Here is a 24,939-nt window from a genome sequence, read left to right as displayed (position 1 = left end):
ACACTTTTTAATTTTACATTGTGAAAGATAAGTATTGAGGTTGAATCAGTAGGGGTAGCTGGGATGTCAGTCTTGGGGCCCTTCTTCCCTGTAAAATAGGTTAAGTTAGGAAACCTGTATGATGACCGCTGTGTTAACGTTTCTGGCTTGTGTTTGTTCCATATGTTCTGCTACAACAATTGATAACATACCTATACCCCGCCATTGGAAGCCAATCTTTGCTTCTATTTAGTCATAGTGTAGTGTGCTGGTTTAACCAGATAGGGGAGCCCTGAGATCAACTTTGAAATCCCTCTTAGTGGTGGGGTTTTTGTTTTTTGTTTTTTCTGACTCTTGAGAGATTTTTCTTTACTCTGACTCCAGACAACAGGAAATGAGGTGAGATCTCACTAAAGTGAGGATAATCTTCACATCTGTCACTGGAACAAGTCTTCCCATTTGAAGAATTTCACCTCTTTTTCTGTTCCTCCTCCTCCTCCTCCTCCTCCTCCTCCTCCTCCTCCTCCTCCTCCTCCTCCACCACCACCACCACCACCACCACCACCACCACCACCACCACCACCTCCTCCTCCTCCCTCTCTCTCTCCCTCTCTTTCTTTCTTTCTTTCTTTCTTTCTTTCTTTCTTTCTTTCTTTCTTTCTTTCTTTCTTTCTTTCTTTCTTTCTTTCTTTCTTTCTTTCTTTCTTTCTTTCTTTCTTTTCTTCCTCCTCCATAAAGATTTGAAACCAATTTGGCCTTTTAGATACACTTTAAGATATCACAGACTGAGGTATAAAACTGTGGAAAAGAAAGTAGTAGAGTCCAATATTTCCCATTGCCTCCCAGCTGTTACTTTTATATTACTAGTTAGAATGTTTGTTAATCATCAGTGTAATGACTATTATTTAAGCCCTCGTGTTTCCACACACAAACATATTCAACATGGCCAGTTCACATTAAATGTTTAAAGAATATTTCTCCAGCATTAGTTAGTAGCTCCTTATAAAGGGAAGAAGTAAACAAAAGTAATCTCTGCAATGTAAACTGTATAAAGTGTTTTATAATTGGCATTGTTATGTGTAAATTCTCGAGGGAATTACTATCTGCTTCTCTCTGGCTGTCTTCTATGCTCTCCAGGGAGAGGCTGCAACTGCTGCTTGTACCTTTCTGCCTTGTTCTAGGGAATTGGCCTTCATTTCTGCAACCCCATTATAATCCGTCATTTAAAAGCACTTTAAATATTTTTGTCTGCTGTAAGCCATGTTTTTAGACTGTAGTTGCCACGGTTCCAAAAGCTTTTTTTTTTTTTTTTTTTTTTTTTTTAATACCTACAACTGCATGTTCATTCCAGTATGGTATTTTCTCAGTATAGTAAACTTTTGTAAAGCTTGTCAAATCTTTACCCCCCCCCCGTTTTATATGCACACAACACATACATCTTTGGACATTTGCCTTTTATTTACAATCTGCAGCGTGACTGCTTTTTGCTTAAAGTGGATGTAAACCCACTCTCATTCTTTCTAAACTACTGCCATAGTGATTAGCTATAAGGATATATATGCCTTCTGCATGTGTCCTCACCTGTCCAATGTCTCCCCTCTGTCTGTTATGAGACCCGAAAAACTGCAGATTCGGTGGGTGGGTCTGTTGTCCGGAGCTCGGTGGGTGGAGTCGTGATGTCAGTAGGCTCCCTGCCCATTTCTACACTCCCCTTGTCAACATGCATTTTCTCCTGTGTATTTCTTACACTGAACTTCTACTATTATCGCTAACATCCAATCAAAACCCAGTAAAGTCACCACATGACTTCAGCATACCCAATCTGAGGTGTGGAGTAGCCACACCTGAAGTACACAGAATGTCTCTCAGGCTCCTGCAGGAGATATGTAAATCACCTGTCACTCACAGCAAAGGGGAGAAACTGACTCTTATTTCTCTCTGTCCATTTTTTATCTCACTGAAAAAAGAAAAGAGGATGGCTCAGAGCTGGATTAACTCTTCATGGCAAGAATAGGCACAGATGACATGAAATCCTATACTGTACAAGGTGCAAGCCTTAATTAAAAAAAAATTTGGGTTTACATACGCTTTAAGGAAAACATTTCACATAAAATCTTGAAATGTGTGATGCACATTTCTGTGATGTCTCCCTTTTTATATGTCCCGGCAGCTAATTTTGGTATTTTAATATGTGCTTTGAACTTCACATGTGTGCCTGCCTTTTATTAGATGTGAACATATTAGCTTGAATGTTTTAAGGCCAATTCCCTACAAATTTTTCCTTTCCTTTTGCTGGTAGAAATCTAAAATGTTACGTAGACATATTTTCTTCAAAACCTGGTTAATCACTTTCTAATTTGTAGAAAAGATCTGTTGCTATTCTGGTAAAGTTGTAGAATTTTGCAAATCTTTTTTTCTAATAAGTGTCTGTCTTTATTTGGTATAGCAAGGAAAATACAAAACATCTCACAACTTTGTAGTGTGCATTGATTTACACAATGTAAGAATGATTGTGTGAGTCATGCTGATATAACTCTTGTTGCATGCAGTAATATATGAATTTAATTTTAGTCTCTCCCTTTTTAAAATGCTCACAATATGTTGTAAAAAAATGCATTTGTAAAGGTGACTTCACAAAGAAAATTGATAACTAACTTAAAAGAAAAGTATGGCAATATTTCTCTTGTGGGTCACTGGGGTGCACTTACTTTTACGCTCCTGTGACCCAGAGTGAGCTTACAGCATGCTATTGCCTGCTGTCAGCTAACATCACAGAATCGCTCCAAGCTCCAGAAGGATAGTGACTCGATTGACAGCTGGCTCATGCTCTCGGCTAATGGCTTCTGCTGCTACCTCTGTATCCTGTGAGAAGAGGAAGAGAGGAGAGATTGCAGATTGGCATGTCGCTGGACCGAGATGTACTCGGGTAAGTGTTCAGGGAGGTAGGGGTGCGATACAATTACTGGGACATTTTTACCTTAAAGCAGGGAATGAATTAAGGTAAATGTTTATCTTGATGCATTAAGATTTAAAAACCTCTGTTTGCAGCAGCCCCCCTTATACTTACCGAAACTCCCTCTCGATCTAGCGATGTTGCATGAGAGCCACAAAGTCTGCGGACTCCCTCCTTTTTGGCTGGGACGACACAGCGAGCACAAGTGGCACCCGTTGCTGTCAAAGTCAGTGAGCCAGTAAGGAGAAAGGGGGCAGGGTGGAGCCACGGCTTCGTGTCTGAATGGACACACAGAGGCTTAGCTCGGGTGCCCCCATAGCAGGCTGCTTGCTGTGGGAGCACTCGGCAGGTGGGAGGGACCTGAGAAGAGGATCTGGGCCGCTTTGTGCAAAACCACTGCACAGAGCAGGTAGGTATAACATATTTGTTATTTTAAAAAAAAAAGACGACTTTAGTATCACTTTAATGTTCTTTTAAAACCAATAAAACATGCTCAGTGAAAAATGTTCAGACCAAAAGGGACCAAATGAGAGAAGTTCAATACTGGGGTTTAAATACATTTTGGACATAGATTGGTGGATTGGAAAAGCTGATAATCGCTTATGAATGTGTTATGAATGTCAATAATGGTATAGTCTCTTGGTCACTCTTTTCCCTTCTAAATTGAAAGGATCGAATCTGGTCCATGCAGGGAATATAATTACAGCCTTCTTATGCCATCCTTCTCAGTAAAGATCATGTTTGCTAGAGGGTTTATTTAGTTCCAGATGCATCTGTGTTGTCAGAGAACAATGAAAGCAACAAGCATTACCGTACTGTTACCCTGTTGTAGAGATTCCCTCTCAATTTCTTTCCCACATTAGGGGTTTTAGGTTCTGCTAAATATGGTGGCACTATATAAATAGAGATGGAAAAACCAATGCACACTACAAATGTTAAAAGCCAAATGGTTTATACAGTCAGGTCCATAAATATTGGGACATTGACACAATTCTAATCTTTTTGGCTCTATACGCCACCACAATGGATTTGAAATGAAACTAGCAAGATGTGCTTTAACTGCAGACTTTCAGCTTTCATTTGAGGGGAGGGTCAAGTGGGGGATGAGCGAGCATATAGATACAGTACACAGCTACACATACAGTCAGGTCCATAAATATTGGGACATAGACACAATTCTAATCTTTTTGGCTCTATACACCACAACAATGGATTGGAAATGAAACAAACAAGATGTGCTTTAACTGCAGACTTTCAGCTTTCATTTGAGGGTATTTACATTCAAATCAGGTGAACGGTGTAGGAATTACAGCAGTTTGTATATGTGCCTCCCACTTTTGAAGGGACCAAAAGTAATGGGACAGATTAACAATCATCCATCAAACTTTCACTTTTTAATACTTGGTTGCAAATCCTTTGCAGTCAATTACAGCCTGCAGCCTGGAACGCATAGACCTCACCAGATGCTGAGTTTTATCCCTGGTGATGCTCTGCCAGGCCTCTACTGCAACTGTCTTCAGTTCCTGCTTGTTTTTGGGGCATTTTCCCTTCAGTTTTGTCTTCAGCAAGTGAAATGCATGCTCAATCGGATTCAGGTCAGGTGATTGACTTGGCCATTGCATAACATTCCACTTCTTTCCCTTAAACTCTTTGGTTGCTTTCACAGTATGCTTCGGGTCATTGTCCATCTTCACTGTGAAGCGCCATCCAATGAGTTCTGAAGATTTTTGCCGAATATGGGCAGATAATATTGCCCGAAACACTTCAGAATTCATCCTGCTGCTTTTGTCAGCAGTCACATCATCAATAATACAAGAGAACTAGTTCCATTGGAAGCCATACATGCCCACGCCATGACACTACCAACACCATGCTTCACTGATGAGGTGGTATGCTTTGGATCATGAGCAGTTCCTTTCCTTCTCCATACTCTTCTCTTCCCATCACTCTGGTACAAGTTGATCTTGGTCTCATCTGTCCATAGGATGTTGTTCCAGTACTGTGAAGGCTGTTTTAGATGTTGTTTGGCAAACTCTAATCTGGCCTTCCTGTTTTTGAGGCTCACCAATGGTTTACATCTTGTGGTGAACCCTCTGTATTCACTCTGGTGAAGTCTTCTCTTGATTGTTGACTTTGACACACATACATCTACCTCCTGGAGAGTGTTCTTGATCTGGCCAACTGTTGTGAAGGGTGTTTTCTTCACCAGGGAAAGAATTCTTCAGTCATCCACCACAGTTGTTTTCCGTGGTCTTCCGGGTCTTTTGGTGTTGCTGAGCTCACCGTGCATTCTTTCTTTTTAAGAATGTTCCAAACAGTTGATTTGGCCACACCTAATGTTTTTGCTACCTCTCTGATGGGTTTGTTTTGTTTTTTCAGCCTAATGATGGCTTGCTTCACTGATGGTGACAGCTCTTTGGATCTCATATTGAGAGTTGACAGCAACAGATTCCAAATGCAAATAGCACACTTGAACTCTGGACCTTTTATCTGCTAATTGTAAATGGGATAATGAGGGAATAACACACACCTGGCCATGGAACAGCTGAGCAGCCAATTGTCCCATTACTTTTGGTCTCTGAAAAAGTGGGAGGCACGTATACAAACTGTTGTAAATTCTACACCGTTCACCTGATTTGGATGTAAATACCCTCAAATGAAAGCTGAAAGTCTGCAGTTAAAGCACATCTTGTTAGTTTCATTTCAAATCCATTGTGGTGGTGTATAGCGCCAAAAATATTAGAATTGTGTCGATGTCCCAATATTTATGGACCTGACTGTAGTTGGCCATACGCTGATAACTTCTTTTCACTCAGCCTGTGGCTGCTATGCAACATTGGCAAATTTAATCTCCCATTCGGCTATTGCATTTTCACAGCCAGACCCACTGGCTGTCAAAATACCCAAAAAGTGGCCACATCTTACTGGATGCAGTGGCTGACCGAAAATTTTCCAGTAGGCTCCTTCGACAAAAATCGATCGAACAATTGCATTTTGACAAACTGAGGTGAGGCTGGCTGTGTCACCGACTGAGCGAAATTCGCCCAGTGTATGGCCAGCTTAACTTTTGCAGCTTTTTGTATGATGTAGTTTTTGATGTGCATCAGTTTTACAGTGAACAGGTATAATTTAGTAATCGGTCTGCAATTTGAAACTATAGAAAACTTTACAGATAATTGTCCAAGTTATTTGCTCAAACTAGTGTCAACAGGATATAAATCCTATTACTGCTGTTTGCACACCTACCTACACACACACACACCCTTTTTGTGTGATTTGTTTGAAAAGGAACATGTGATAAATTGACTATTTTGTGAGTATCTAATTATTGTAACCTTGCTACTGATTATAGTTGAAAAATAAGAATAACAAAGCAAAATACTACAACTTTATATATCCTCTTTGCTTTATGTTCTATAACCTTTTTAAATGCTGATTCTTTTTATGATATGGCTTGTGGCATGTATCTTATTTCTGTACTGACACTTGTTTTCTTTCTCTTTCCTCGTTGCTTCAGATGTTCATCAAATACATAAAGGTTAGCAACCTTCACTGAATGTTGTGTATATATAGCTGATGAATGCATGGCAAAAGTTGCTTTCAGATCTTATTAGAGCAAATTCATACTTGCTTTTAGGTGCAATTTAATTATGCCTAATGCTTCTGTGCTGCCAGTGGATTGCCGTTTGAGCTGGTTTTTATTCACGTTTTTTAGGTGGAACTGATATCACATTTCGGATCTGAACACTTTTGTCCATTGAGTCTCATAAGGTAAGAGTGAAATTGTGTAGTGCAATGTAGATCTGCTTTGAGAAGTTCATGAGCTTTCTCTTTTCTCTTTCTCTTTCTCTTTCTCTTTCTCTTTCTCTTTCTCTTTCTCTTTCTCCAAACAGACCATGCATAGGAGAAAATCTATTCACATATAATTGACAGTAGTCTTATCAACTCACCAGAAGCAGTAAATGATAGAGCAAAATAAAATAGCCATCCAGCATCACCATTTACATAGGGACATCTTCATGTGTAAGCCTTCGACCAAACATTACACTCACCAGAAATACATTTGTATGAGCATCAATCCATGAAGGGAACATAAACCTCTTCCAAGGATGTTGCAGGAATGATATCCAAATCACCACACTAGATTAAAGAAAATCTCACCAACCAGAAGCCCAGAAAAGCTTACGTATTGTAGTATTTTATTTTCAAAGATTATATTAAAGCTTAATAACATAATAGGGCAAACACATGGAAGCGGCGGCAAGGCAACAGCAAAATGGGCCTCTTCCGGCGTGTTTCGTGCCACGCACGTTGTCAAGGGAATGCCATATGTTCTGTTTTTCTCCTATGCATGGACTGTTGCCCTAAAATATATAGGAGATGATTACTATCCATCACAGAGGGAACATATTCTCTTAATTTATGGTCTGTGAAGTTCACTATATGGATGGTGGTGCACTGATTGACTAGCCTTCCAGTTTCATTTACAAATGAGAAAGTGCTTAAAATCAAACCTAAAGTTGAATAACACTTACCTTTCTCCCTTGCCCCCTGATGCCTTAACATTAGTTATTCTAAAAGAAACACTCAAATATTGCAGCTGCAATATTGCTGCTCCAGGACCCAAATCTCTTGGTATGTGATCTATGTGAAATGTCAGCACCAAGTTTTGTATTGGCTAAATCTTACTAGTGATGAGCTGAACATACCTGGGTTAGTTTCTAGCAGGGTTGAGTGAACATTGCTAAAACTTGTGTGGTATATCTCATCTTCACTGAAGTCACTCGGAGATAAATGTTAAATCAGTTCTTGTCATCATTTTCTAGGCTAACGGGCACTAAAACTATCCCTGGGGCCAGGTGACATCACTGGTTGCTGAGGCCACTGTGGGAGCCAGCACCCCCCCCTTATCCATAAGAACCATGGATATAAAGAAGTAAAGTGTCAAATATAGTAGCAAAAGAAACTGGGAGATCATCCCTAATTATTCTCTTAGGCAGAGCTCACATAACTAGAGGCCTACTTTAAGTGATCATGAAGTGGACAGGATTAAAGATTTTGTAAATTGCAGCTACTTTTTTTTTTCATTTAATTTAAAACAAATTGCACACAACTGGCTTACTTTGTTGAAACTTTATTAGGGTATTCGGTACCAGCATGGTGGAGGAGTATGAAGAAATTGTGGACCCACAGTACCATTCAGAGCGTCCAGAAATCTATGATGAAGATGAAGGTAGTAAATCTTATCCTAATCAGTAACGTACAATTTAATAAAAACATTTTAACTGATAGTGTTTTACATTAAAATAAAGTAATTAAAGGGAATGAGTGATACTCAGTCGTATCCTGTCCTTGGCATCTGCTCCCTGGGTTCTACAGTATTAACTGTTTGACACATGGGCATTGAGATGGATCATAGCAAGGAGGCCAAACTCTTTCTCAACTTGCATACCGCTTTCCTTGTTCAGTCATTTTGCCCACTGCTTGCTGACTACCTGTCCAGTAAGGTTATGTAATATCTACTGCCAGGGAAAAAATAGCTCTCTTGGAAGAGGGTTGGGGTAAGGGGTCACCAGCCATGGTACCAAAAGCTGGTGCATTTTAGTGTTTACTAATGGGTACCTTTTTAATAATGGACAAAAATTCCATTTGTCATTTGAGAGATGGATTCCGCTGACCTACAAGAAACGCAAGCATAGAGGGTTCAAAAGCTCGTCAGCAGCTGCAACACCTCAGTTCACCTGTTTCCTTCATCGCCTGCAGACATACTTGTGCACTCTTTTTTTTTTTTTTTTTTTTTTTTAAAACCCTTTTGTGATTCCCAGAAGGTGCGTGGGGATCCCTCTCCTTTCTGTACCTCCGCTAATCTGCAAGTCAGGGGATCCTGTAGGCTGCTGCTAGAAGAGGATCTAGTGGGTTCTGCAATGGTGATCTACCCAAGGCTACAACCTTCCCTTTATCTACAACTGTTGATGCCAGTTCCAGCCCTTTGAGGTGTACCTTACTGGATATCGTCACTGCAGAGCAGTACTTGCTTGGGGTGCAGGGTGTGGTAGTCAGCCAGAAAGTTCTGTTTCTCAAGTCGTCTTCCAGGATGGCACCCTGAGAGATGACTGGTCCCACGTGACAGAAAACACAATCAACAAAGCGGTTAAAACCCCCGCCCCTCCCTGTGCTCCTCGGTTTTTGATTGCGTTTCCCCACAGCGAAACCTTTTTTTTTTTTTTTCTAAAAGACTCAAAGCTGTGGGCTTGGTGGTCTCCCCCTGGGAGCCAAGCCGCAGGCTTGTGAAACCTTTGGGTCCGATAGAGCTTGCCCTTCCTGGGGGGGGAGTCTCCCCATATTCTCAGGTGGGGGGCAGATTTGGGAAGAGCCCCCCCTGAGAGCTGAAGGACCCTGGGTACAGTGGGGTACCCAGAACTTCAGGGACCATTTTCCTGTCCCCCCCCCCCTTACCTGGCTGCTGTCCGTTCAGCATGGGGGGCTGGCGGTCTGGTCCCCCTCGGGGTGGCATACCCCCGACTCCTGTTCGCTCCTGCAGAGGGTCACACGGGTGGCTATCAGTAAGGGGATGGCGCCATCTTGCCAGTGACAGGAAGGGGAATGACACTGCTTCCTCCCTAGCGCCGGAAATGAAATGGGGCTCCAGAAAAATGGTGGCGGCGTTCTGAGCCGGGAGCGGGGGTCTGACTGACGGTGGAGCAGGCGTTGACATCCTGCCCTTACCTGATCATCAGCACAAGTCTAAGCATAGGGGTGGAAGACTCTGGTAACGAGATGGAAAGAGGGAGAGGCCCTCAGCGGGCCGCAGCATTAGAGGAGACCACATGGGGTGAGTTGACCTAGCTGGCAGGGGTAATGATGGGAGCAGGGGAACCCCGACTCTGCGGGATATGTCTCCTGCGTGACATAGCAAGGGGGCATTGCTTTCTAACTTGCATTTGTGTCTCTTATAGGGGAGGACATTACTGCCCAGGTGGTCGCCAGCTGTCCTAAAGCCCCTTCCCGCTCAAAGAAATGCGGATATTGTAATGATAAATTGCCACAGGATCACTCTAAACCTTTTTGTTACAAGTGTATGAACAGGCTAGCGGGGAAAGAAACCTCTCAGGTTATTAAAGACTTTCTCTCCGTTCAGTCGTAGATGCTGGGTAGGGACCCTGAACCCCACACTAGCAGAGAGGGTCCTTCCTCCCAGGAGGGCCCCTCCTCTAACAGAGCAGAGGGTAGCAAACATAGGCATCTGGAAACCCCTGAGACCTCTTCCCTTTCAAGATTCTGAGATGGAGGAGGCTGAATCCCCCAATCAGAGTGGTTCTGATGATGGCATTGAGGGCTGTCAGGAGGAGTAAGAGGACTCCAGACCAGGTAGACATATATCTTTGCCGCCGATGATACGGAGGGCCTTCTTAGGGCAGTGTATGCGTCTGAAGAGATTCAGGAACCCGCAGCACAGGTATCCACACAAGACAGGATGTATAGAGGCTTGGTTAAAGCGGAGAAAAAAAAAATTTTTTAAGCCAGCAGCTACAAATTTTGCAGCTGCTGACTTTTAATATATGGACACTTGCCTGTCCAGGGAGCCCGCGATGTCGGCAACCGAAGCCGATCTGTTCGTCGGCTCTCGGCTGCTGCCGCTGCCATCCTCGATATGGCAATCAGCAAGTGAAGCTGTGTGGCTTCGCTTCCTGGTTCCCTACTGTGCATGCGCAAGTCATGTTGTCCTCACTGTTTCCTGCTGTGTTCTGGGACCTGTGTGTCTCCCAGAAGACAGCGGGGGAGGTGGTAGGCGCTGGAAGTGGCATAGGTCACCGCGGTGATCTATGCCAGAAAGTGGGAGAAAATACCTGTATTAGACAGGTATCTGCTCCCTCCTCCCCCCTGAAAGGTGCCAAATGTGACCCCTGGGGGGGGGGGGGATTCCAAAAAGTGGATGTTTTATTTTTGAGTGGAACTCCACTTCAAGCCCTAATCAAAAGCCCTCCCGATCCAACAGGCCCTTAAGGATATCATTCTGGGGGAGTGGAAGGAACCTGAAAACTTTTGAAGTTTAAAACTTCAAGGAGGAAAAGAGAGAGAGATTCTTTAAGACACCTAGATTAGATGCTTCCCTGGCTCAGGTGTCCAATCAATCTGACCTCTCATTTGAGGATGCGGGCAACATCAGGGACCAAATGGATCGACGGGCCGAGACCCTCTTGCGCAGGGCCTGGGAAGCCAATGCAGTGGCTGTAAGTCCTGCCTTGGCTTCAGCTTGGGTGGCTAGGAAATCAGACATGTGGGTCACCAAACGAATGGATCATGTGTCGCAAACCTTTAAGTCCAAACAGGTCTTGGACTCTTAGATGTGATTGGTAGGGCAGTAGCCTATCTGGCAGACGCAGCAGTCTAAACGGTGCGTACAACCGCCAAAGCCGGTCCCCCTTTTTAATTCCGCAAGAAGAGCTTTGTGGGTCAAGACCTTGAATGAGGACAACGCTTCTTGGACATGGCTGTGTGGTCTTCCATTTGAGGGTTCCCTACTGTTCGGCACTGGGTTGGACCAGGCCCTTTCTAGGCCTACAGAGAAAGGCAAGAAGTTTCCCATAAATCCCAATAAGGATGGGGGAAAACATGTTCGAGGCCCCCAGGCTAAAAACCGGTTTGGAGATAAAAGGGGAGGTACTGTTATCAGGCACTGGGGGGGTCTGTAAAGGCAAGCAGAAGGGAGGTCTTCTCTTCCCCAGCCAGAAGTCTGCCGACAAGTATACCAAGTGACATAAGGGTGGGGGAAAGACTTTCCCACTTTTGTGTCTCAGTCGGAAAGTATTACTTGGAGTCCCCACATCCTTCAGATAGTGAGAGGGCTACAGATTGGAGTTACTCTCCTCCCCTCCCCCAAGTTTCCTTTTAACCCACTTACCCAGGGACCCTCAGAAAGCAGTGGTCTCTTACAGTGTCAGACAGCTTGCGGAGCAGGGGGTCATAGTGCCAGTCCCAGCAGAACAGTGCGAGCAGGGATTTTATTCCCACATCTTTGTAGTCCCAAAGCCCTTGGGGAAAGTACCGCCTCATAATAAATCTAAGAAGGTTGCGGGACAAAAGGTTCTGCATGGAAAGCGTCTATACTCTCAGAAAGCACCTTCTGAAGGACGTATTTATGGTAACGATACTGGTTTACGACTAGAGTTGAGATCTCCTTCTTTCCTACTTGGCCAAGGTAGTGAGTACCTTTTTAAAGTCCATGGGGTGGATTATCAGCCAGGAAAAGTCCTCACTGGTTCCTCCCCAGACCAAGGTCTATCTAGGATTCCTGGTGGATTTGACAGCACAGAAGCTTGTTTTGCCCCAGGGGAAGGTAGAGGGCCTCATTGCAGCAGTAGCTTCCCTTATAGAATTAAAAGAGGTCTCTTACAGAAGGGTTATGAGAGTTCTCGGATTGATGACATCTTGTATCCCCGCGGTTCCATGGGCTCAGCTCCATTCCAGGGCTCTCCAGCAATTCCTCCTATCCTCCTGGGACTGCAAAAGAGGAATGCTGGACAACAGGGTTCCCATTCCAGGAGGGGTGAAGAAGTCGCTGCAGTAGTGGCTCAATCTTCAGAGGTTGCGGGGGGGCCACCTTTCGGCCCAACTCCAACCCCTCAGGGTAACAGATGCAAGCACTTGGGGTTGGGGGGGGCCCACTTAGAGGAACTTCGAACCCAGGGTGCCTGGAACCAGAGTCCGAGGAGTGCTTCCTCCAACTCCTGGGAACTCCTGGCAGTCAGAGGCTTTAAAGACCTTCGAGGAAAGAATCAAGGGCAAGGAGGTCCAGATCCTTTCCGACAACGCAACCACGGTGGCCTTCCTGAATCATCAGGGAGGCACCAGATCTCGCACTCTTCTGGCTCTAGAACTCCTGGAGTGGGCAGAGCAGAGAGTTTCCTCTATCTCAGCAGTGCATATAAAGGGGACATATAATGTCGAAGCGGACTATCTCGGTTGGCAGCAGTTCACCAGGGGAAGTAGGAATTAAACCCTGTAGTGTTCTCCCTCGTATGCCTGCACTTCGGCAGCCCAGAGTTCAAACTCTTTGCCCTCAGAGGGAACAGAAGAGTGAAGAGATTCTTCGCACTCTTGAAAGAGAGAGGGGTTCAGAGGGGGTAGACGTGCTGGCCCAAAAGTTTGGGACTTCCGCTTGGCATATGCCTTACACTCTTTAATCCTGATCCCGAGGATACTGTAGAAGTCTCTCATAGGGCGGACTGATTCTGTTTGCCCCATGGTGGTCCAAGAGGACCTGGTTCCCTACCCTGGGAAATTGGTAGGTAGCTTAACCTCAGCGCCTTCCAGAGTGGCAGGACCTCCTTCTGCAGGGCCCAGCTTCTTCAGGCTGACGGCTTGGCTCTTGAAAGGGAGAGCCTGCAAAAAAGGGGGGTGTTCTGAGAGAGTAATCAACGCTCTTTCTCGCACTGGTGCCAGGAGAAGGGGACTTCCCAACAAGAGATCCCTGCCATCCTAGACTTTCTCCAGGATAGCGCGTATCAGGTGTTGGCAACAAAGACCCTTTTTTCTCTTTGAAGACAGGGTTGTACTCAGGCAGGACCCCCTGTACCTCCCGAAGGTAGCCTCAAGGTTCCACAGAACTCAAGTAATTGTCCTTCCTTCATTTTGTACCAATCCTCAGAACGAGAGAGAAAGTTCCTTTCATTGTTTTAGATGTCAGACATTGTCTGTTGGCTTATTTGGATAGAGTAAAAGTTTAGAAGGTCCAGTCATCGCTCAGGGTGCCGTCCTGGAAGACTTCCCAGAAACACTGTTACCGGTAAGTGTAACTGGTCATTTTTATTGAACCTGTTGGATGTCCTCTTGGGTGGCGATGCGGAGGTGCATTATGGTGGTCCTAATGCCACTTTTGGGGGGGTTCCCTTCCTCCATCGATTTGCATCCATGGTACCCAGAATGGACAGTGGTCCTTCATTGGAGCAACGTATTTTAATTATTTTTTGTACTGTAATACATTTTTACAATTTTCCAGCTTTCTTAAAACTTCAGTATGTTCAGTGTACAAGAACATGATAGGAGCTACCCAGTTTCTTTGAGAATGGTCTACAGCAGCCAGGTCGATGTCACACAACGACTTATGGACCAGCTTTGCTTATATAAGCATCCTGAAGGATGTGATTCAAAGTGGATTTCCACTTTTAGAGTCAAAATAGAATAACACCTACAATAAGCCACATTAGGATCAAAATGTCCAAAAACATCCATATATGATCAGTTCTGAAGATTGTGCAGAAATTAACTCCACGTGGTATATGGAAAAGAGTTGCTTTAACAGAGTTCCACCACCAAAGATCAAGAAGGTCCTCCTGTGACACCCATCACCTTATTAATGGGGACGCTTACCAGAAAGGATGGACCATCTATTTCTAGAATGATCAAACACGCTTGCAGATGAGGCCTTCTATGGATCACTGGAACATACTGGTGTTAAGGGAATGCATCCTATAATATCAAACTCCCATAGTGATGTCAGGATCAATCTTGGCCAGATAAGATTGCTATTTTGGAAAAAAGGGCTCCAATAGGGTAATATAGTAGGAACTATTTTATTATAAAAGCCAAACTATTTACAATCGGTAAATACAATACAAGCCTTGTTAAAATTTGCTTGCTGGCAAACAATCAATTACACCTGCACTTCAGGGATCATGTAGGACGTGATGGCATCAGCGTGTAGCTCCGCCCCACAATGTTTTGTGGGGCGTGACGTCTTTTGGGAGTACTTATTTTAGATGATGGCAAAAGAAGCAAACAGTGTGACCAGGCAGTGGGAAAAAGCAACTATAATTCTAGGATGCATCACTAGAGGGATCACCAGCAGGAGGAAGGAGGTTCTGATTCCCCTATATAGAGCTTTAGTTAGCCCTCAATTGGAATACTTTGTCCCGTTCTGGAGACCTCACTTACAAAAAGATATTGATCAGATAGAATGAGTCAGACAGGTAACAAAAATGGTCTGAGGGATAACACATCAGGAGAGAACTTAATATGTATAGATTGGAGGAAAGAAGGTAAATTGGAGACCTGATTGATATCTTTAAAAACATCAAGGGGGTGAATAAGGTTCAGGAGGGCAGTTATGAACCCAAAACCAAGAACACAGGGACATGACCTCAAAATAGTAGGAGTAAAGTTCAAAACTGATCTTGGAAAGTATTTACTGAAAGGAGTTGATTCTTCAAATAGACTTCCAGCAGAGGTAGTGAGTCAGTCAAAAGTAAGTGACAAACAATATATACTCAGAGAAAAAAAACCCATATACAAACACAAACATATACAAATAAAAAACAACCAAAAAATGGGACTGACTCGAACTACTTATTTAAGTAGTACTTGTTTATTTAACGATGTAGTTATTCTGCCGTCACTGTTCTATGTTTCTATGGCTCCTAAATCTCCAGAAATCATCCCTGCGAAAATCTTGTTTGGAGTATTTGGGCCTGATCTTAGACACGACCCTTGTACAAGGTCCTTCTTCCACCTAGATAGACTCCTGTCTCTCTGCTTTCTCATTTACACTCTGCTGTCCAGGAGCCATCCAGTCCCCTGTTTTTGTATGAGGGTCTTGGACCTAAAGATGTCCCTCTTAAAGGCTCAGTTTCACTTCGGATAATTGAAACTCAATATTCTGGCAGTATTGGACAAGGGATGCAGTCGCATCTGGCTTCTTCTTGCATGGTGGGTCACAAATGGGAGCACTGGAAAGTGGGAAAAACCTTCCTCCCTTTTTATGATGAATTGGCTTTTTGAGTCCAGGTCTTGAGGGACATTAGTGATTAGTCCATCAGATTCGGTCATCCCTACACAAAAGCCAGGAAATGGAATACTTGCAAGATCATTTCGTCTCAAAGTAGGGATGAACCCTGCTTCTTCGGTTAGCATTTGATCTGGAGTATTAAAGGTCAAATCTTGGCCCTGGTGGTTCTTTTTCGGAGACCGCTTGCCTAGCTGTCCTTCGTGAAGGCCATCGTACAGGGTGGTGTTTACATTGTTCCTCCTGTATGTTCCCCAGTGACTCTGTGGTATCCCATCCTCAGTCTCTCAACCATTCAAAGTCTGCCCTGTAAACTTATTAGTGATATTCCTCCTTTCTGTCACCATTGCTTCTCTAGGTTTGTAGGTTGATGATCTTATCCTGTAAAGAATAATTTCTTGTGCTACACAAGGACAAGTTGTTTTAAGAGCCAGGGCCTCTTTTCTTCCTTTCACCAGAACCAGGCCATTTTTCAGTAATCTTTCTCTTGCTACTAAACAATCCAAGGAGATTTCCATTCATTGTCTATGTGCTGTTCGGGTTTATCATTCCCTTTTAAAAAGCCCTACACTGTTTGTCATTCTTGATGGTCTCTGTAAGGGACAGCCTTTCTCATTCAAGCTTACACCCTCAAGGGCTTTCCTGGTCATATAACAGTTAGTGCTTTATGGGCGTTTTTTTTTTTTTTTTTTTTTATAGCATCAGTCATTTGTTTCTCAGGTTTGCAAGGCTGTCTACTGGCTTTCTGTTGACACATTCATTAAGTTTTAGCAGGTAGATTTTCAGGCCCAGCTTCAGTCATGAAGTTCTTCAGACAGCTGTGCAAGCTCTTAAGTCTCAATTTAAAACCTAATTTTTTTTCTCCTTTTGAAAACCATTTTACCCAGTTGTGCAATTTTTTTTTGCCCTTGATCTCTTTAAATAAAATTAAAGGTTGTGTTTATGTCGACATACTTAAATGCTAAGAGTATTTCCGCATATAGTAAGCAATGAATATTCCCATATGCTACCTAATTTAATGAGCCGCATAAGACCATAATGGATTTTTTGGAATAAGCAATAAAAACTTTAACATTAGTTTTCTCTAATAATGTATGTGTCTAATTTGCATTCTAAAGGCACAAGGTTAAAACATTTTGAAACTGCTATTTATGTTAAAAGTATTTTTCTGTTTATAGTTTTGGGAAACCACATTCAGGTACTCTGCCGCCATCTAGTGGGCAGCATTTTCTTTAAGGGCTCGTTCGCCTACTGTGTAGTTACATTTTTCCTTCTGCATAAATGCAGGTAACTACAATCACACATTGAAAACAATAGTTTTCTCTGTGTCATGTTCACGCCAAAACAGTGTTTCACTGCATTCCAATATTATTCAACATGTTTGCATAATATCACACCACTTTGGATGGCCCTGCATGTCACCGCTCAGCAAGTGGTGTGAAGTGCCACTTTGTGCACTTCAAATAAAGTCCACTCAGAAATACTGTGATGAAATAAAATGCACCGCCCCAACCTGTGTGGCTCTGCTGCTTAAAATACTGGTGCCTGCACACTGGTTTGCATCAGCGTTTTGGGCTGCAGGCCCTAAATGCTGCTTGTTTGCCTTCATATTAAATGGTATCTAAAGCCAGGACTTTTTTTTTTTTTTTTTTTTTTGCTTTAATTTATTTTGTTTGTGTCCCATTAGGGAGATTTTTCTTCATTTCCTATGCCCTAGACACAACAGAAAGTAAGAGGAAACCTAGAAATTCAGGAAATTTCCCTATTACAAATATTCCAGCTGGAAGGTTTCCCTCTCCCTGTTATGGTGACAACTTATAATTTTGGATGTTCCTTGCTTCTGTTCTGTGATAGTGGTCACCAGGACAAATGGGGAAAATCTCCTGAATAGTGCCAGCTGACTGATTCTAGCTTGTCCCTATTCTATCCAAAGTAAAAAAAAAAAAAAAAATAGTGGGTTTAGGTGCACTTTACATTTTGAAGGGTGGCTATAGTTTACAGGTTTTGAGTTATAATATTTGCCTTCTTAACCACTTGCCTACCAGGCCACGAACACCCCCTTCCTGCCCAAACCATTTTTCAGCTTTCAGCGCTGTCACACTTTGACAATTGCGCGGTCATACTACACTGTACCCAAACAAATTTTTTATCATTTTCTTCACACAAATAGAGCTTTCCTTTGCTGGTATGTAATCACTGCTGGGTTTTTTATTTTTTACAACATAAAAAAAAAAAAAAAAAAAGACCATAAATTTTGAACTTTTACTTTTTTTTTTTTCTGCCAGTAAATTTTGTAACTAAGTAATTTTTCGCCTTCACTGATGTGTGCTGATGAGGCGGCACTGATGGGCACTGATAGGCTGAACTGGTGGGCATTGAGGTGGCACTTATGGGCACTGATGAGGTGGAACTGATGAGGTGGCATTAATATGCCACACTGATGGGCACTGATAGGTGGCACTGATGGGCACTGATAGGTGGCACTGATGGGCGCAGTGGCGGGCACTGAGAGGCGGCATGATGGGGGGCAGGCGGCAACTGGTTAAGCAGTGTTAATTTTGACATCAAATTTTTATTTAGTTGGTCTTTTGACTAAAATGCCATATAACTTTTAGTCGTATTTTAGTCATCTGCATTGTTTTTGTTTTAGTCGTATTGTAGTCAACTAAAATAATATTATTTTAGTCATCAATTAACACTGCCCTTAAAGCGGTAGTAAACCCACCCACATCAATACTATATTCATAATATTCTGAAAGGCACATTAATTATGAATCAGATGACCACTATATATATATATAAATAAAATAGCTTACTGCATATTTTCTTAATCATCCAAAGATTATTTCAGCATATTCGCCGGCGCCATCTTCACTGTGGTCTTCCGTGTCTGAATCGCTCTGTATTTCCGCCCACAGAACGTCCTTGTCTCTATAATCCTGCACATGTGCACTAGTAAAGATATTCAAGCCTCTTGTTCGTTTCCGGTTACTACAGAAACGAATAGAAACTAATAACAGTGTGCTTCAGAAAGGAGTGACCATAGCTCCTGGAGCACGCTGTGCAGGAATTCTGATGAAGCATCGCGGGATGTCAGGGCTGACGTCTAAAACAGGAAATGACGCAGCCCCGACATGGACACTGAATCTTTCCTGCAGGGTTTCGGCTTGCCAGAATGAAGGGGGATACGGCGCATGCGCGGTATATGTAATGACTCGAGAAAATATCGATAACACGGACAGGAGGCAGGTACAGTAAAAATTACTCATGGCAATTCATTCCTAATAAAAAAACTACTAAATGATATGCAAAGACAAAATTTTGGGTTTGCTACCGTTTTAAGTAATTATGATTTAGAAATAGTCTCTGTATTACACGATTTGGCTTGCTTGGCGCGTAAAGGCTGAGATAGAATCTTTTCCATGCAGAGAGTATGGGTTTTTTTTTTTTTTTCTTAAACCTGAATTGCACAGAAAGGTATATTCCATTGTCATTTTCTATGTACTGTGTTTGTGTGTGTTTTTTTTAAAAAAAGTACTTATCTTTTTTGCTCTTCTTAGATTATCCAATAGATTATACATCGAGAGATGACAAATCTTCAAAAAACCTGCTTGGTTCTGCTACAAGTGAGTGATAAATCTATTTGATTAGCAGTGGTAAAACACGGATCAATATGCTTTTCCAAATGATTTCTTTGTAAATGGTTGTATGTACATGCAGTACATTAAACCGTTCTCATTTTAGTTACATTAAGTAAGGAGGTGTTTTTATATTTTATATGCAGTGTACCTAAATTTTAATTTAATTTTTAAAACCCGTTCTCTTATTTTTGCACTACCCATCCTGTTACAGATGACCTTTTAATACATTTTTGACTGGTACATTTTTTTTTCATCATGGTTTTTATTGCCTCTTGTTGGCTTTTATACTGGTGACCTTTCAGTATAGTTAAAAGAAAAAAAAAAAAAAAACCACGAAAGGTACTATGAGCCTTCTCAAAAGTGATGGACTGGATGCCAGAGGTTTCTGTCACCGGATGGCTTCATTAATCTTTTGGAGATTCCAAATGCCACTGCCACACTTATTTTAGTTACCCATATGCTCACCTTGTATTTTGCGCTTAGTAGGAATACATGAAGAAAAAGTAAGACTGTTATACATGAGAAAAGCAAGGTATGTTGTCTGGAGACCTTTGCTTTTAGAACCCTGGAGATTTAAAAAGGCATTTAAAATACACCTTGTGCCCAGGCTACGAAAGATACATTTTATATCATTCTTTAAAGGGGAGCTCTAGTCTCCTGTGTAAAAATTAAAAACTGTAGCTGCTGACTTTTAATAAACAGCGGTGCTGGCAACTTTACTATGGGCACCCGACTGTGACAGCTTGTGGCTTCATGGCCGGGTGCACACTGTATATGTTCCCACAGTCTTCTGGGACACCTGACAGGTCCCAGAAGACTGTGGAAAGGGGGGGGGGGGGGGGGGGACTTCCGATTTGTGTAGGTGGGCAGAGCCGAAGTGGAAGGTGGGTACCTGTCAAAATTGGGTACCCGCCGACTTTTGCTGTAACATCAGAAATTCTGCCTTATGGACAGCTCGAATAGGTTGGTGCAAAACTGCACCTCTCCTGCCCAGGGTTTGACACTATAGATAATGCCCTCTCTCTGACATCAGCATTTGAGGGTTGCACTGCAAACTTGGGATGTAGTTTAGTGAAGGCATGCATGCTTCACATAAGGCTGCCAAAGAGGTGCCGAAAATGTACACATACCAGGCAGTTTTATTGTCTCAAGTCCGCTTTCAGTCATTTTTGAAGCGCTTAGAAACACGTATTGTTTGTTTATATTAGAGGTTTGTCTTACTGCTAAGTTTCTAAGTTTGTCATAGAAAATAGCTGTGATTTCACTTAACCTTTTTCAGATATAGGAAAAACAGAATAACGAGCGCTCCGTGTGCTTTTATTGCTTGCTTAGAAGATGTAAATACTTTTAATGTGCATAGTCTGGGCACAGGTTCACTTTGGCTCTAAAAATATAAGGTAGAAAGAAAGGATTTTTAAAGATGTTCTTAGAGTGTAACCAAGAATACAGCTCCATGAACATAATAGGAAAGGGGATTCTCCTGTCTCTGTGTTGAGTTGAATATTTCTGTGACAAGGATTGAAAGCCGTATAACTAGATATCGGGGACAGACCACGAATGTCCAGTTAGTGTGCAGATTTAGCTTCGTTTTCTCTCTTCTGGAAAGCTACTTGAGCCTATTATATTTTAAGCACAATCTTATTACTATAAAATGAAACAATTGGTGCTATAACCTGTGAAATTAAAAAAATGTAATTGGGTAAAATGTTTTGTACTGTTATCTTCGAAACAGATGTCCACAGAGACATTTGAATAGTTTTTAGCATGAACTGCCTGAGGGATGCAGCTGTCACAACTCTTCCTTCTCATTTACACTCAGCACTAATGTATATATCATTTTCACAGTTTCTGTATTGCTGAATGTATGTGACTAAACAGGAAGGGTTCTCCTTGGGGTCGACAGTCCTTGTGACAGCTGCAGTTCCCCGGCCATTTTGCAAGCAGATATCCACTATTAATAGTACCTGTGTAGCCTTCTGTGTTTTGAACTACAAGACTACAATAAGAGCCTCATGGCATTTCTTTTTGAAGGCTGGTTTGAGGTGTCTACATTCATTTCTGTAGAAATGGCTTTGATGCTTTGACCATTGCTGCTGTCCTGTTTGTTCTGTTTTGGGCTCATTTATTGTTGCTACAAGCCTAACTGCTGAATGTCATCTGACCAGCTAGATTATTTGACAGTATTAAAGTGCTGTCATTTTTAAAGTGACATGACTCAAAATCTATATAATGTGTTCTGTAAATAAGCCTGTTTGGAAAAAGCCAGTTAGAGGGAGTAAGTAAAAAAGCTTGTTAATTTTGTAAACCCATTTCCTATAATTTGTTCCAATTATACCTCTCCTGAAAAAAAAAAAAAATATATATATATATATATATATATATATATATATATATATATATATATATATATATATATATAAAATTTTCAATCTCCAAAGAAGTTTCCATAGTGGAGCAGTAATAGTATTTTGAATACAGAACTCTGAATGTTTGTCTATACCAGCCTTTCTCCACCTTTTAACGCAGGACACTCTTGTAAAACATTCACACTGATAATTACTACATTATTACATTATATACAGTTAGTAGTAAAAAAAAAGTTGCACTTGTCATAATAGGCAAAAGAGCAAAGTGGTGTATACGTCACTCTATACAATATTATAATATTGTATATTGTTGTACTATGCTATACAATATTTTTAGAAATACTACTGGAATTAAATGAATAATAGAAAATTGCAGTCAGTGAAAATGGTAGTTTTTCCTCAAACTGGTGGTCAGTGGAAATATCCCTGTTTCCTATGATGGTCAATGTAAAAGTGCCCAAAACATTTGTGATCAGTAAAAGTAGTGTCTTACAATAGCTGTCAGTCTAGTGCCACCTTGCTTTGTAGGTCAATAAAATGCTCCCGGTCATTGATGGTCAGTGAAGGCTGCCTTAGACTAATGAAAAGTGGGTGAAGGAACTTCTTAGATTGGTGGAGTCCATAAGATAAAGGCACATTAAATTGGTGGTCAGTGGGAAGAATGTCCCCTTAGACTGCTAAAAATATCACTATATCAGTCGTTGCTTATGTGGAAGTCAGAAATTGCTCAATGAACTTCTAGCAACTCCAAGAGGATCCCTGATTGAGAAAGGCCGGTCTATACTGTGCACATTGGTTAACTGGGACATAACAATCAAGCACAAAGAACACAACTTGGTCTACTGTACTGACTTATAGTGTATATTTTCCCTTGGTGACAGTATTGATATGACTGCAGACCAGTAACATTTGCTTGTGTTCCCTGCATTCTCTTCAGATGCCATTCTTAGCATGGTGAATAATCTTGCTGCTAACATGCTGGGTGCGAATACTGAGGAAGCGATCTCTGAAGGGAAAGGTAGCTGCTTTACATTTGTACTTAAGTTGAAACACTGGTTCAAAGTGAGGCATATATGAAATCCTATTGATAGTTTGTCTACAGCAAGCTCTTTAAGTAATTGGTATAATACGTAAAGTTTTACAAACCAAGATATTGGGAAACTGTGTGAATGTCTTTTAACCGAATGATGAGTACATCGTCTTCAGCAGATCTCTGACAGTGCTTACAGGTAATGTAATGGAAAAGATAGGGGGGCTTTTTAGCTGAGTGATTTGCAAGGAAGCTTTTTTGCTGCATTGCCATATACGTTATGTGTGCCAACACTGTATACCTTGTGCATTGTATGTATAGCTGCCACAAGTCAAATGGTGTTTGTCAGCAGCTTGACCAATGAAGACTTTGCTAAAAATGGGTGTGTCCATTTTTAACCAACACTACTTTGGGGAGGTGTTATCACTTTACATCTGCAGGCATGTATGCGATTGGGGTGCCAACATAGCATTGCCTCAACTTTTTTTATTTGCACTAATAACTATGGTTTGTGTGTCATCTAGATCTGCTCAGAACCAGTCATGTGGTCTTGGACTGTTTTTTTTTTTCTAGGGAGATTCCTGTGACACAGCTTTATGGGTATTAGTGTTGCAGAATCTTCCATATATACTGTTTTACTGAGCACTTCCTGATAATCATGCAGAAAACCAGGTATTTGTGCAGTACTGAAAAGCAACCCCAGTGTGATGAGATTGATCTAATTCACTGGTATGGGGCACCTTTACTTCTGCATTGCCTTTAGGAGCACATTAATCTGATATGTGAATGTTGCCTTCATGGGGATTTCACAATTGAAATGCCTTCACCCTGCACCAGACCATTTTACTGGCAATCCTATAAAGATGACAGGGCAATGTGACCCAATTATTAGGAGCACTTTTATCAAAAGTTTGAAAATGAGCAAGGGACAGAGTTATTGTGTAGTCAACAACCTTTTATATAATTAAAGCCTGCCACCTCCCACAATGTAATGCCCGGGGTCAAAATATTTAAATGACATTGGAATGTGGGAACTTCACAAATATGATGGATGGCGTTGCAAGGGCACGTCATTGTGAACAAGTGATACATTTAGGCTGTCAGCTACCAGCTGTAGCTCCTAGTTTATGGGATCTCAGAATTTCCACAGGTATATTTTAACATGGTTACACGACTTTGGTATTTTGCTTTCTGTATTTCTGGTAAAACAGGTTACACAGAAGAGACATGTATGGCCACCAACTATATTAGGAGAGCGAAGGAAATACTAATTTAATATACTTGTTTCTTTTAAAGTTTTGAATCGAAGCACACCTAAAAATGTTACTGCGGAGACTGTGGAAGAAAATACAAAGACTGCTGAACAAGCGACATCTACATCAGCTACGTGAGTGTGCAGCTATTAGCATTGTGTGTGCAGGTCACCTATCATATACAATGGTCTTTATTTCATCATCTACTTCAATTTGGTTACATGCAGTGCTCATATACAAGGTAGTGGTGTAGCCTCCTCTGCTTTGTCTTTATCGCCAAAATCTGAAGTAGGATTAACCTTTTAAGCAGAGGTTACCAATAATAGATTTATGTCATGCCTGAGCTGTTCAAAAAAGTGTCTGTGTGTCTGTATTGCGTTTTTTAATTTAGGCACTAGATGGTGCTATTTTCATAACGTGCATATGGTCTGCAGATCAATAGCAGCTATCGGCTCGTGCTGGTAAAGAGACACTACTCCTTTTCTGCCTCAGGGGATTGCTGTGAGACTTGTGGACTGACCACTAATTGTGTTAGGGTTGGTAGGTAAAGTTTTTTTTTTACATAGTCAGGACTATTTATGCAGCATAGTTCTAAATATATAGAGTGCACTTTTTGCTAATGCTAGAGTTTGTGTTTTCTTTTTTTATACGCCGGTTTGGTTGAGTGAGTAAAATAGTGTGTGTATACAGTATGTATTTATATAATGTATACTATCTATAGTTGCTATAGGTTTTGACAAATTTTATTTTATGGAAGACTTTTTTACTTTTCTCTGTTGTGAAAATATGGTTTGCCTTGCCCATGCATTTATCAAGATAACTGGGAGGATTTGCCTTCACTATCACCTGATAGGTGCAGGCTCTATATACCTTTTAGGCCCCTTTCACACTGGGGCGGTTTGCGGGCGTTATTGCGCTAAAAATACCGCCTGCAAA

At 41.8% G+C, this 24,939-nt stretch overlaps 1 protein-coding gene across 1 annotated transcript in view; it reads left to right on the top strand.

The window, feature by feature from the left end:
* Positions 1-24,939, top strand: part of SUCO (SUN domain containing ossification factor) — a 163,867-nt gene that overhangs the window by 97,700 nt on the left and 41,228 nt on the right. Inside the window, exons 11-16 of the mRNA XM_073592035.1 lie at positions 6,450-6,470; positions 6,648-6,703; positions 8,074-8,165; positions 19,274-19,339; positions 22,658-22,738; positions 24,047-24,137. Coding sequence (XP_073448136.1) covers positions 6,450-6,470; positions 6,648-6,703; positions 8,074-8,165; positions 19,274-19,339; positions 22,658-22,738; positions 24,047-24,137 — 407 coding nt within the window. The remainder of the gene's footprint in view (positions 1-6,449; positions 6,471-6,647; positions 6,704-8,073; positions 8,166-19,273; positions 19,340-22,657; positions 22,739-24,046; positions 24,138-24,939) is intronic.

The sequence above is a fragment of the Aquarana catesbeiana genome, linkage group LG07, assembly GCF_042186555.1.
Source record: "Aquarana catesbeiana isolate 2022-GZ linkage group LG07, ASM4218655v1, whole genome shotgun sequence".
NCBI lineage: Eukaryota > Metazoa > Chordata > Amphibia > Anura > Ranidae > Aquarana > Aquarana catesbeiana.
The sequence above is the reverse complement of the archived record's forward strand: the minus strand, read 5'-3'. Positions and strand labels throughout refer to the sequence as shown.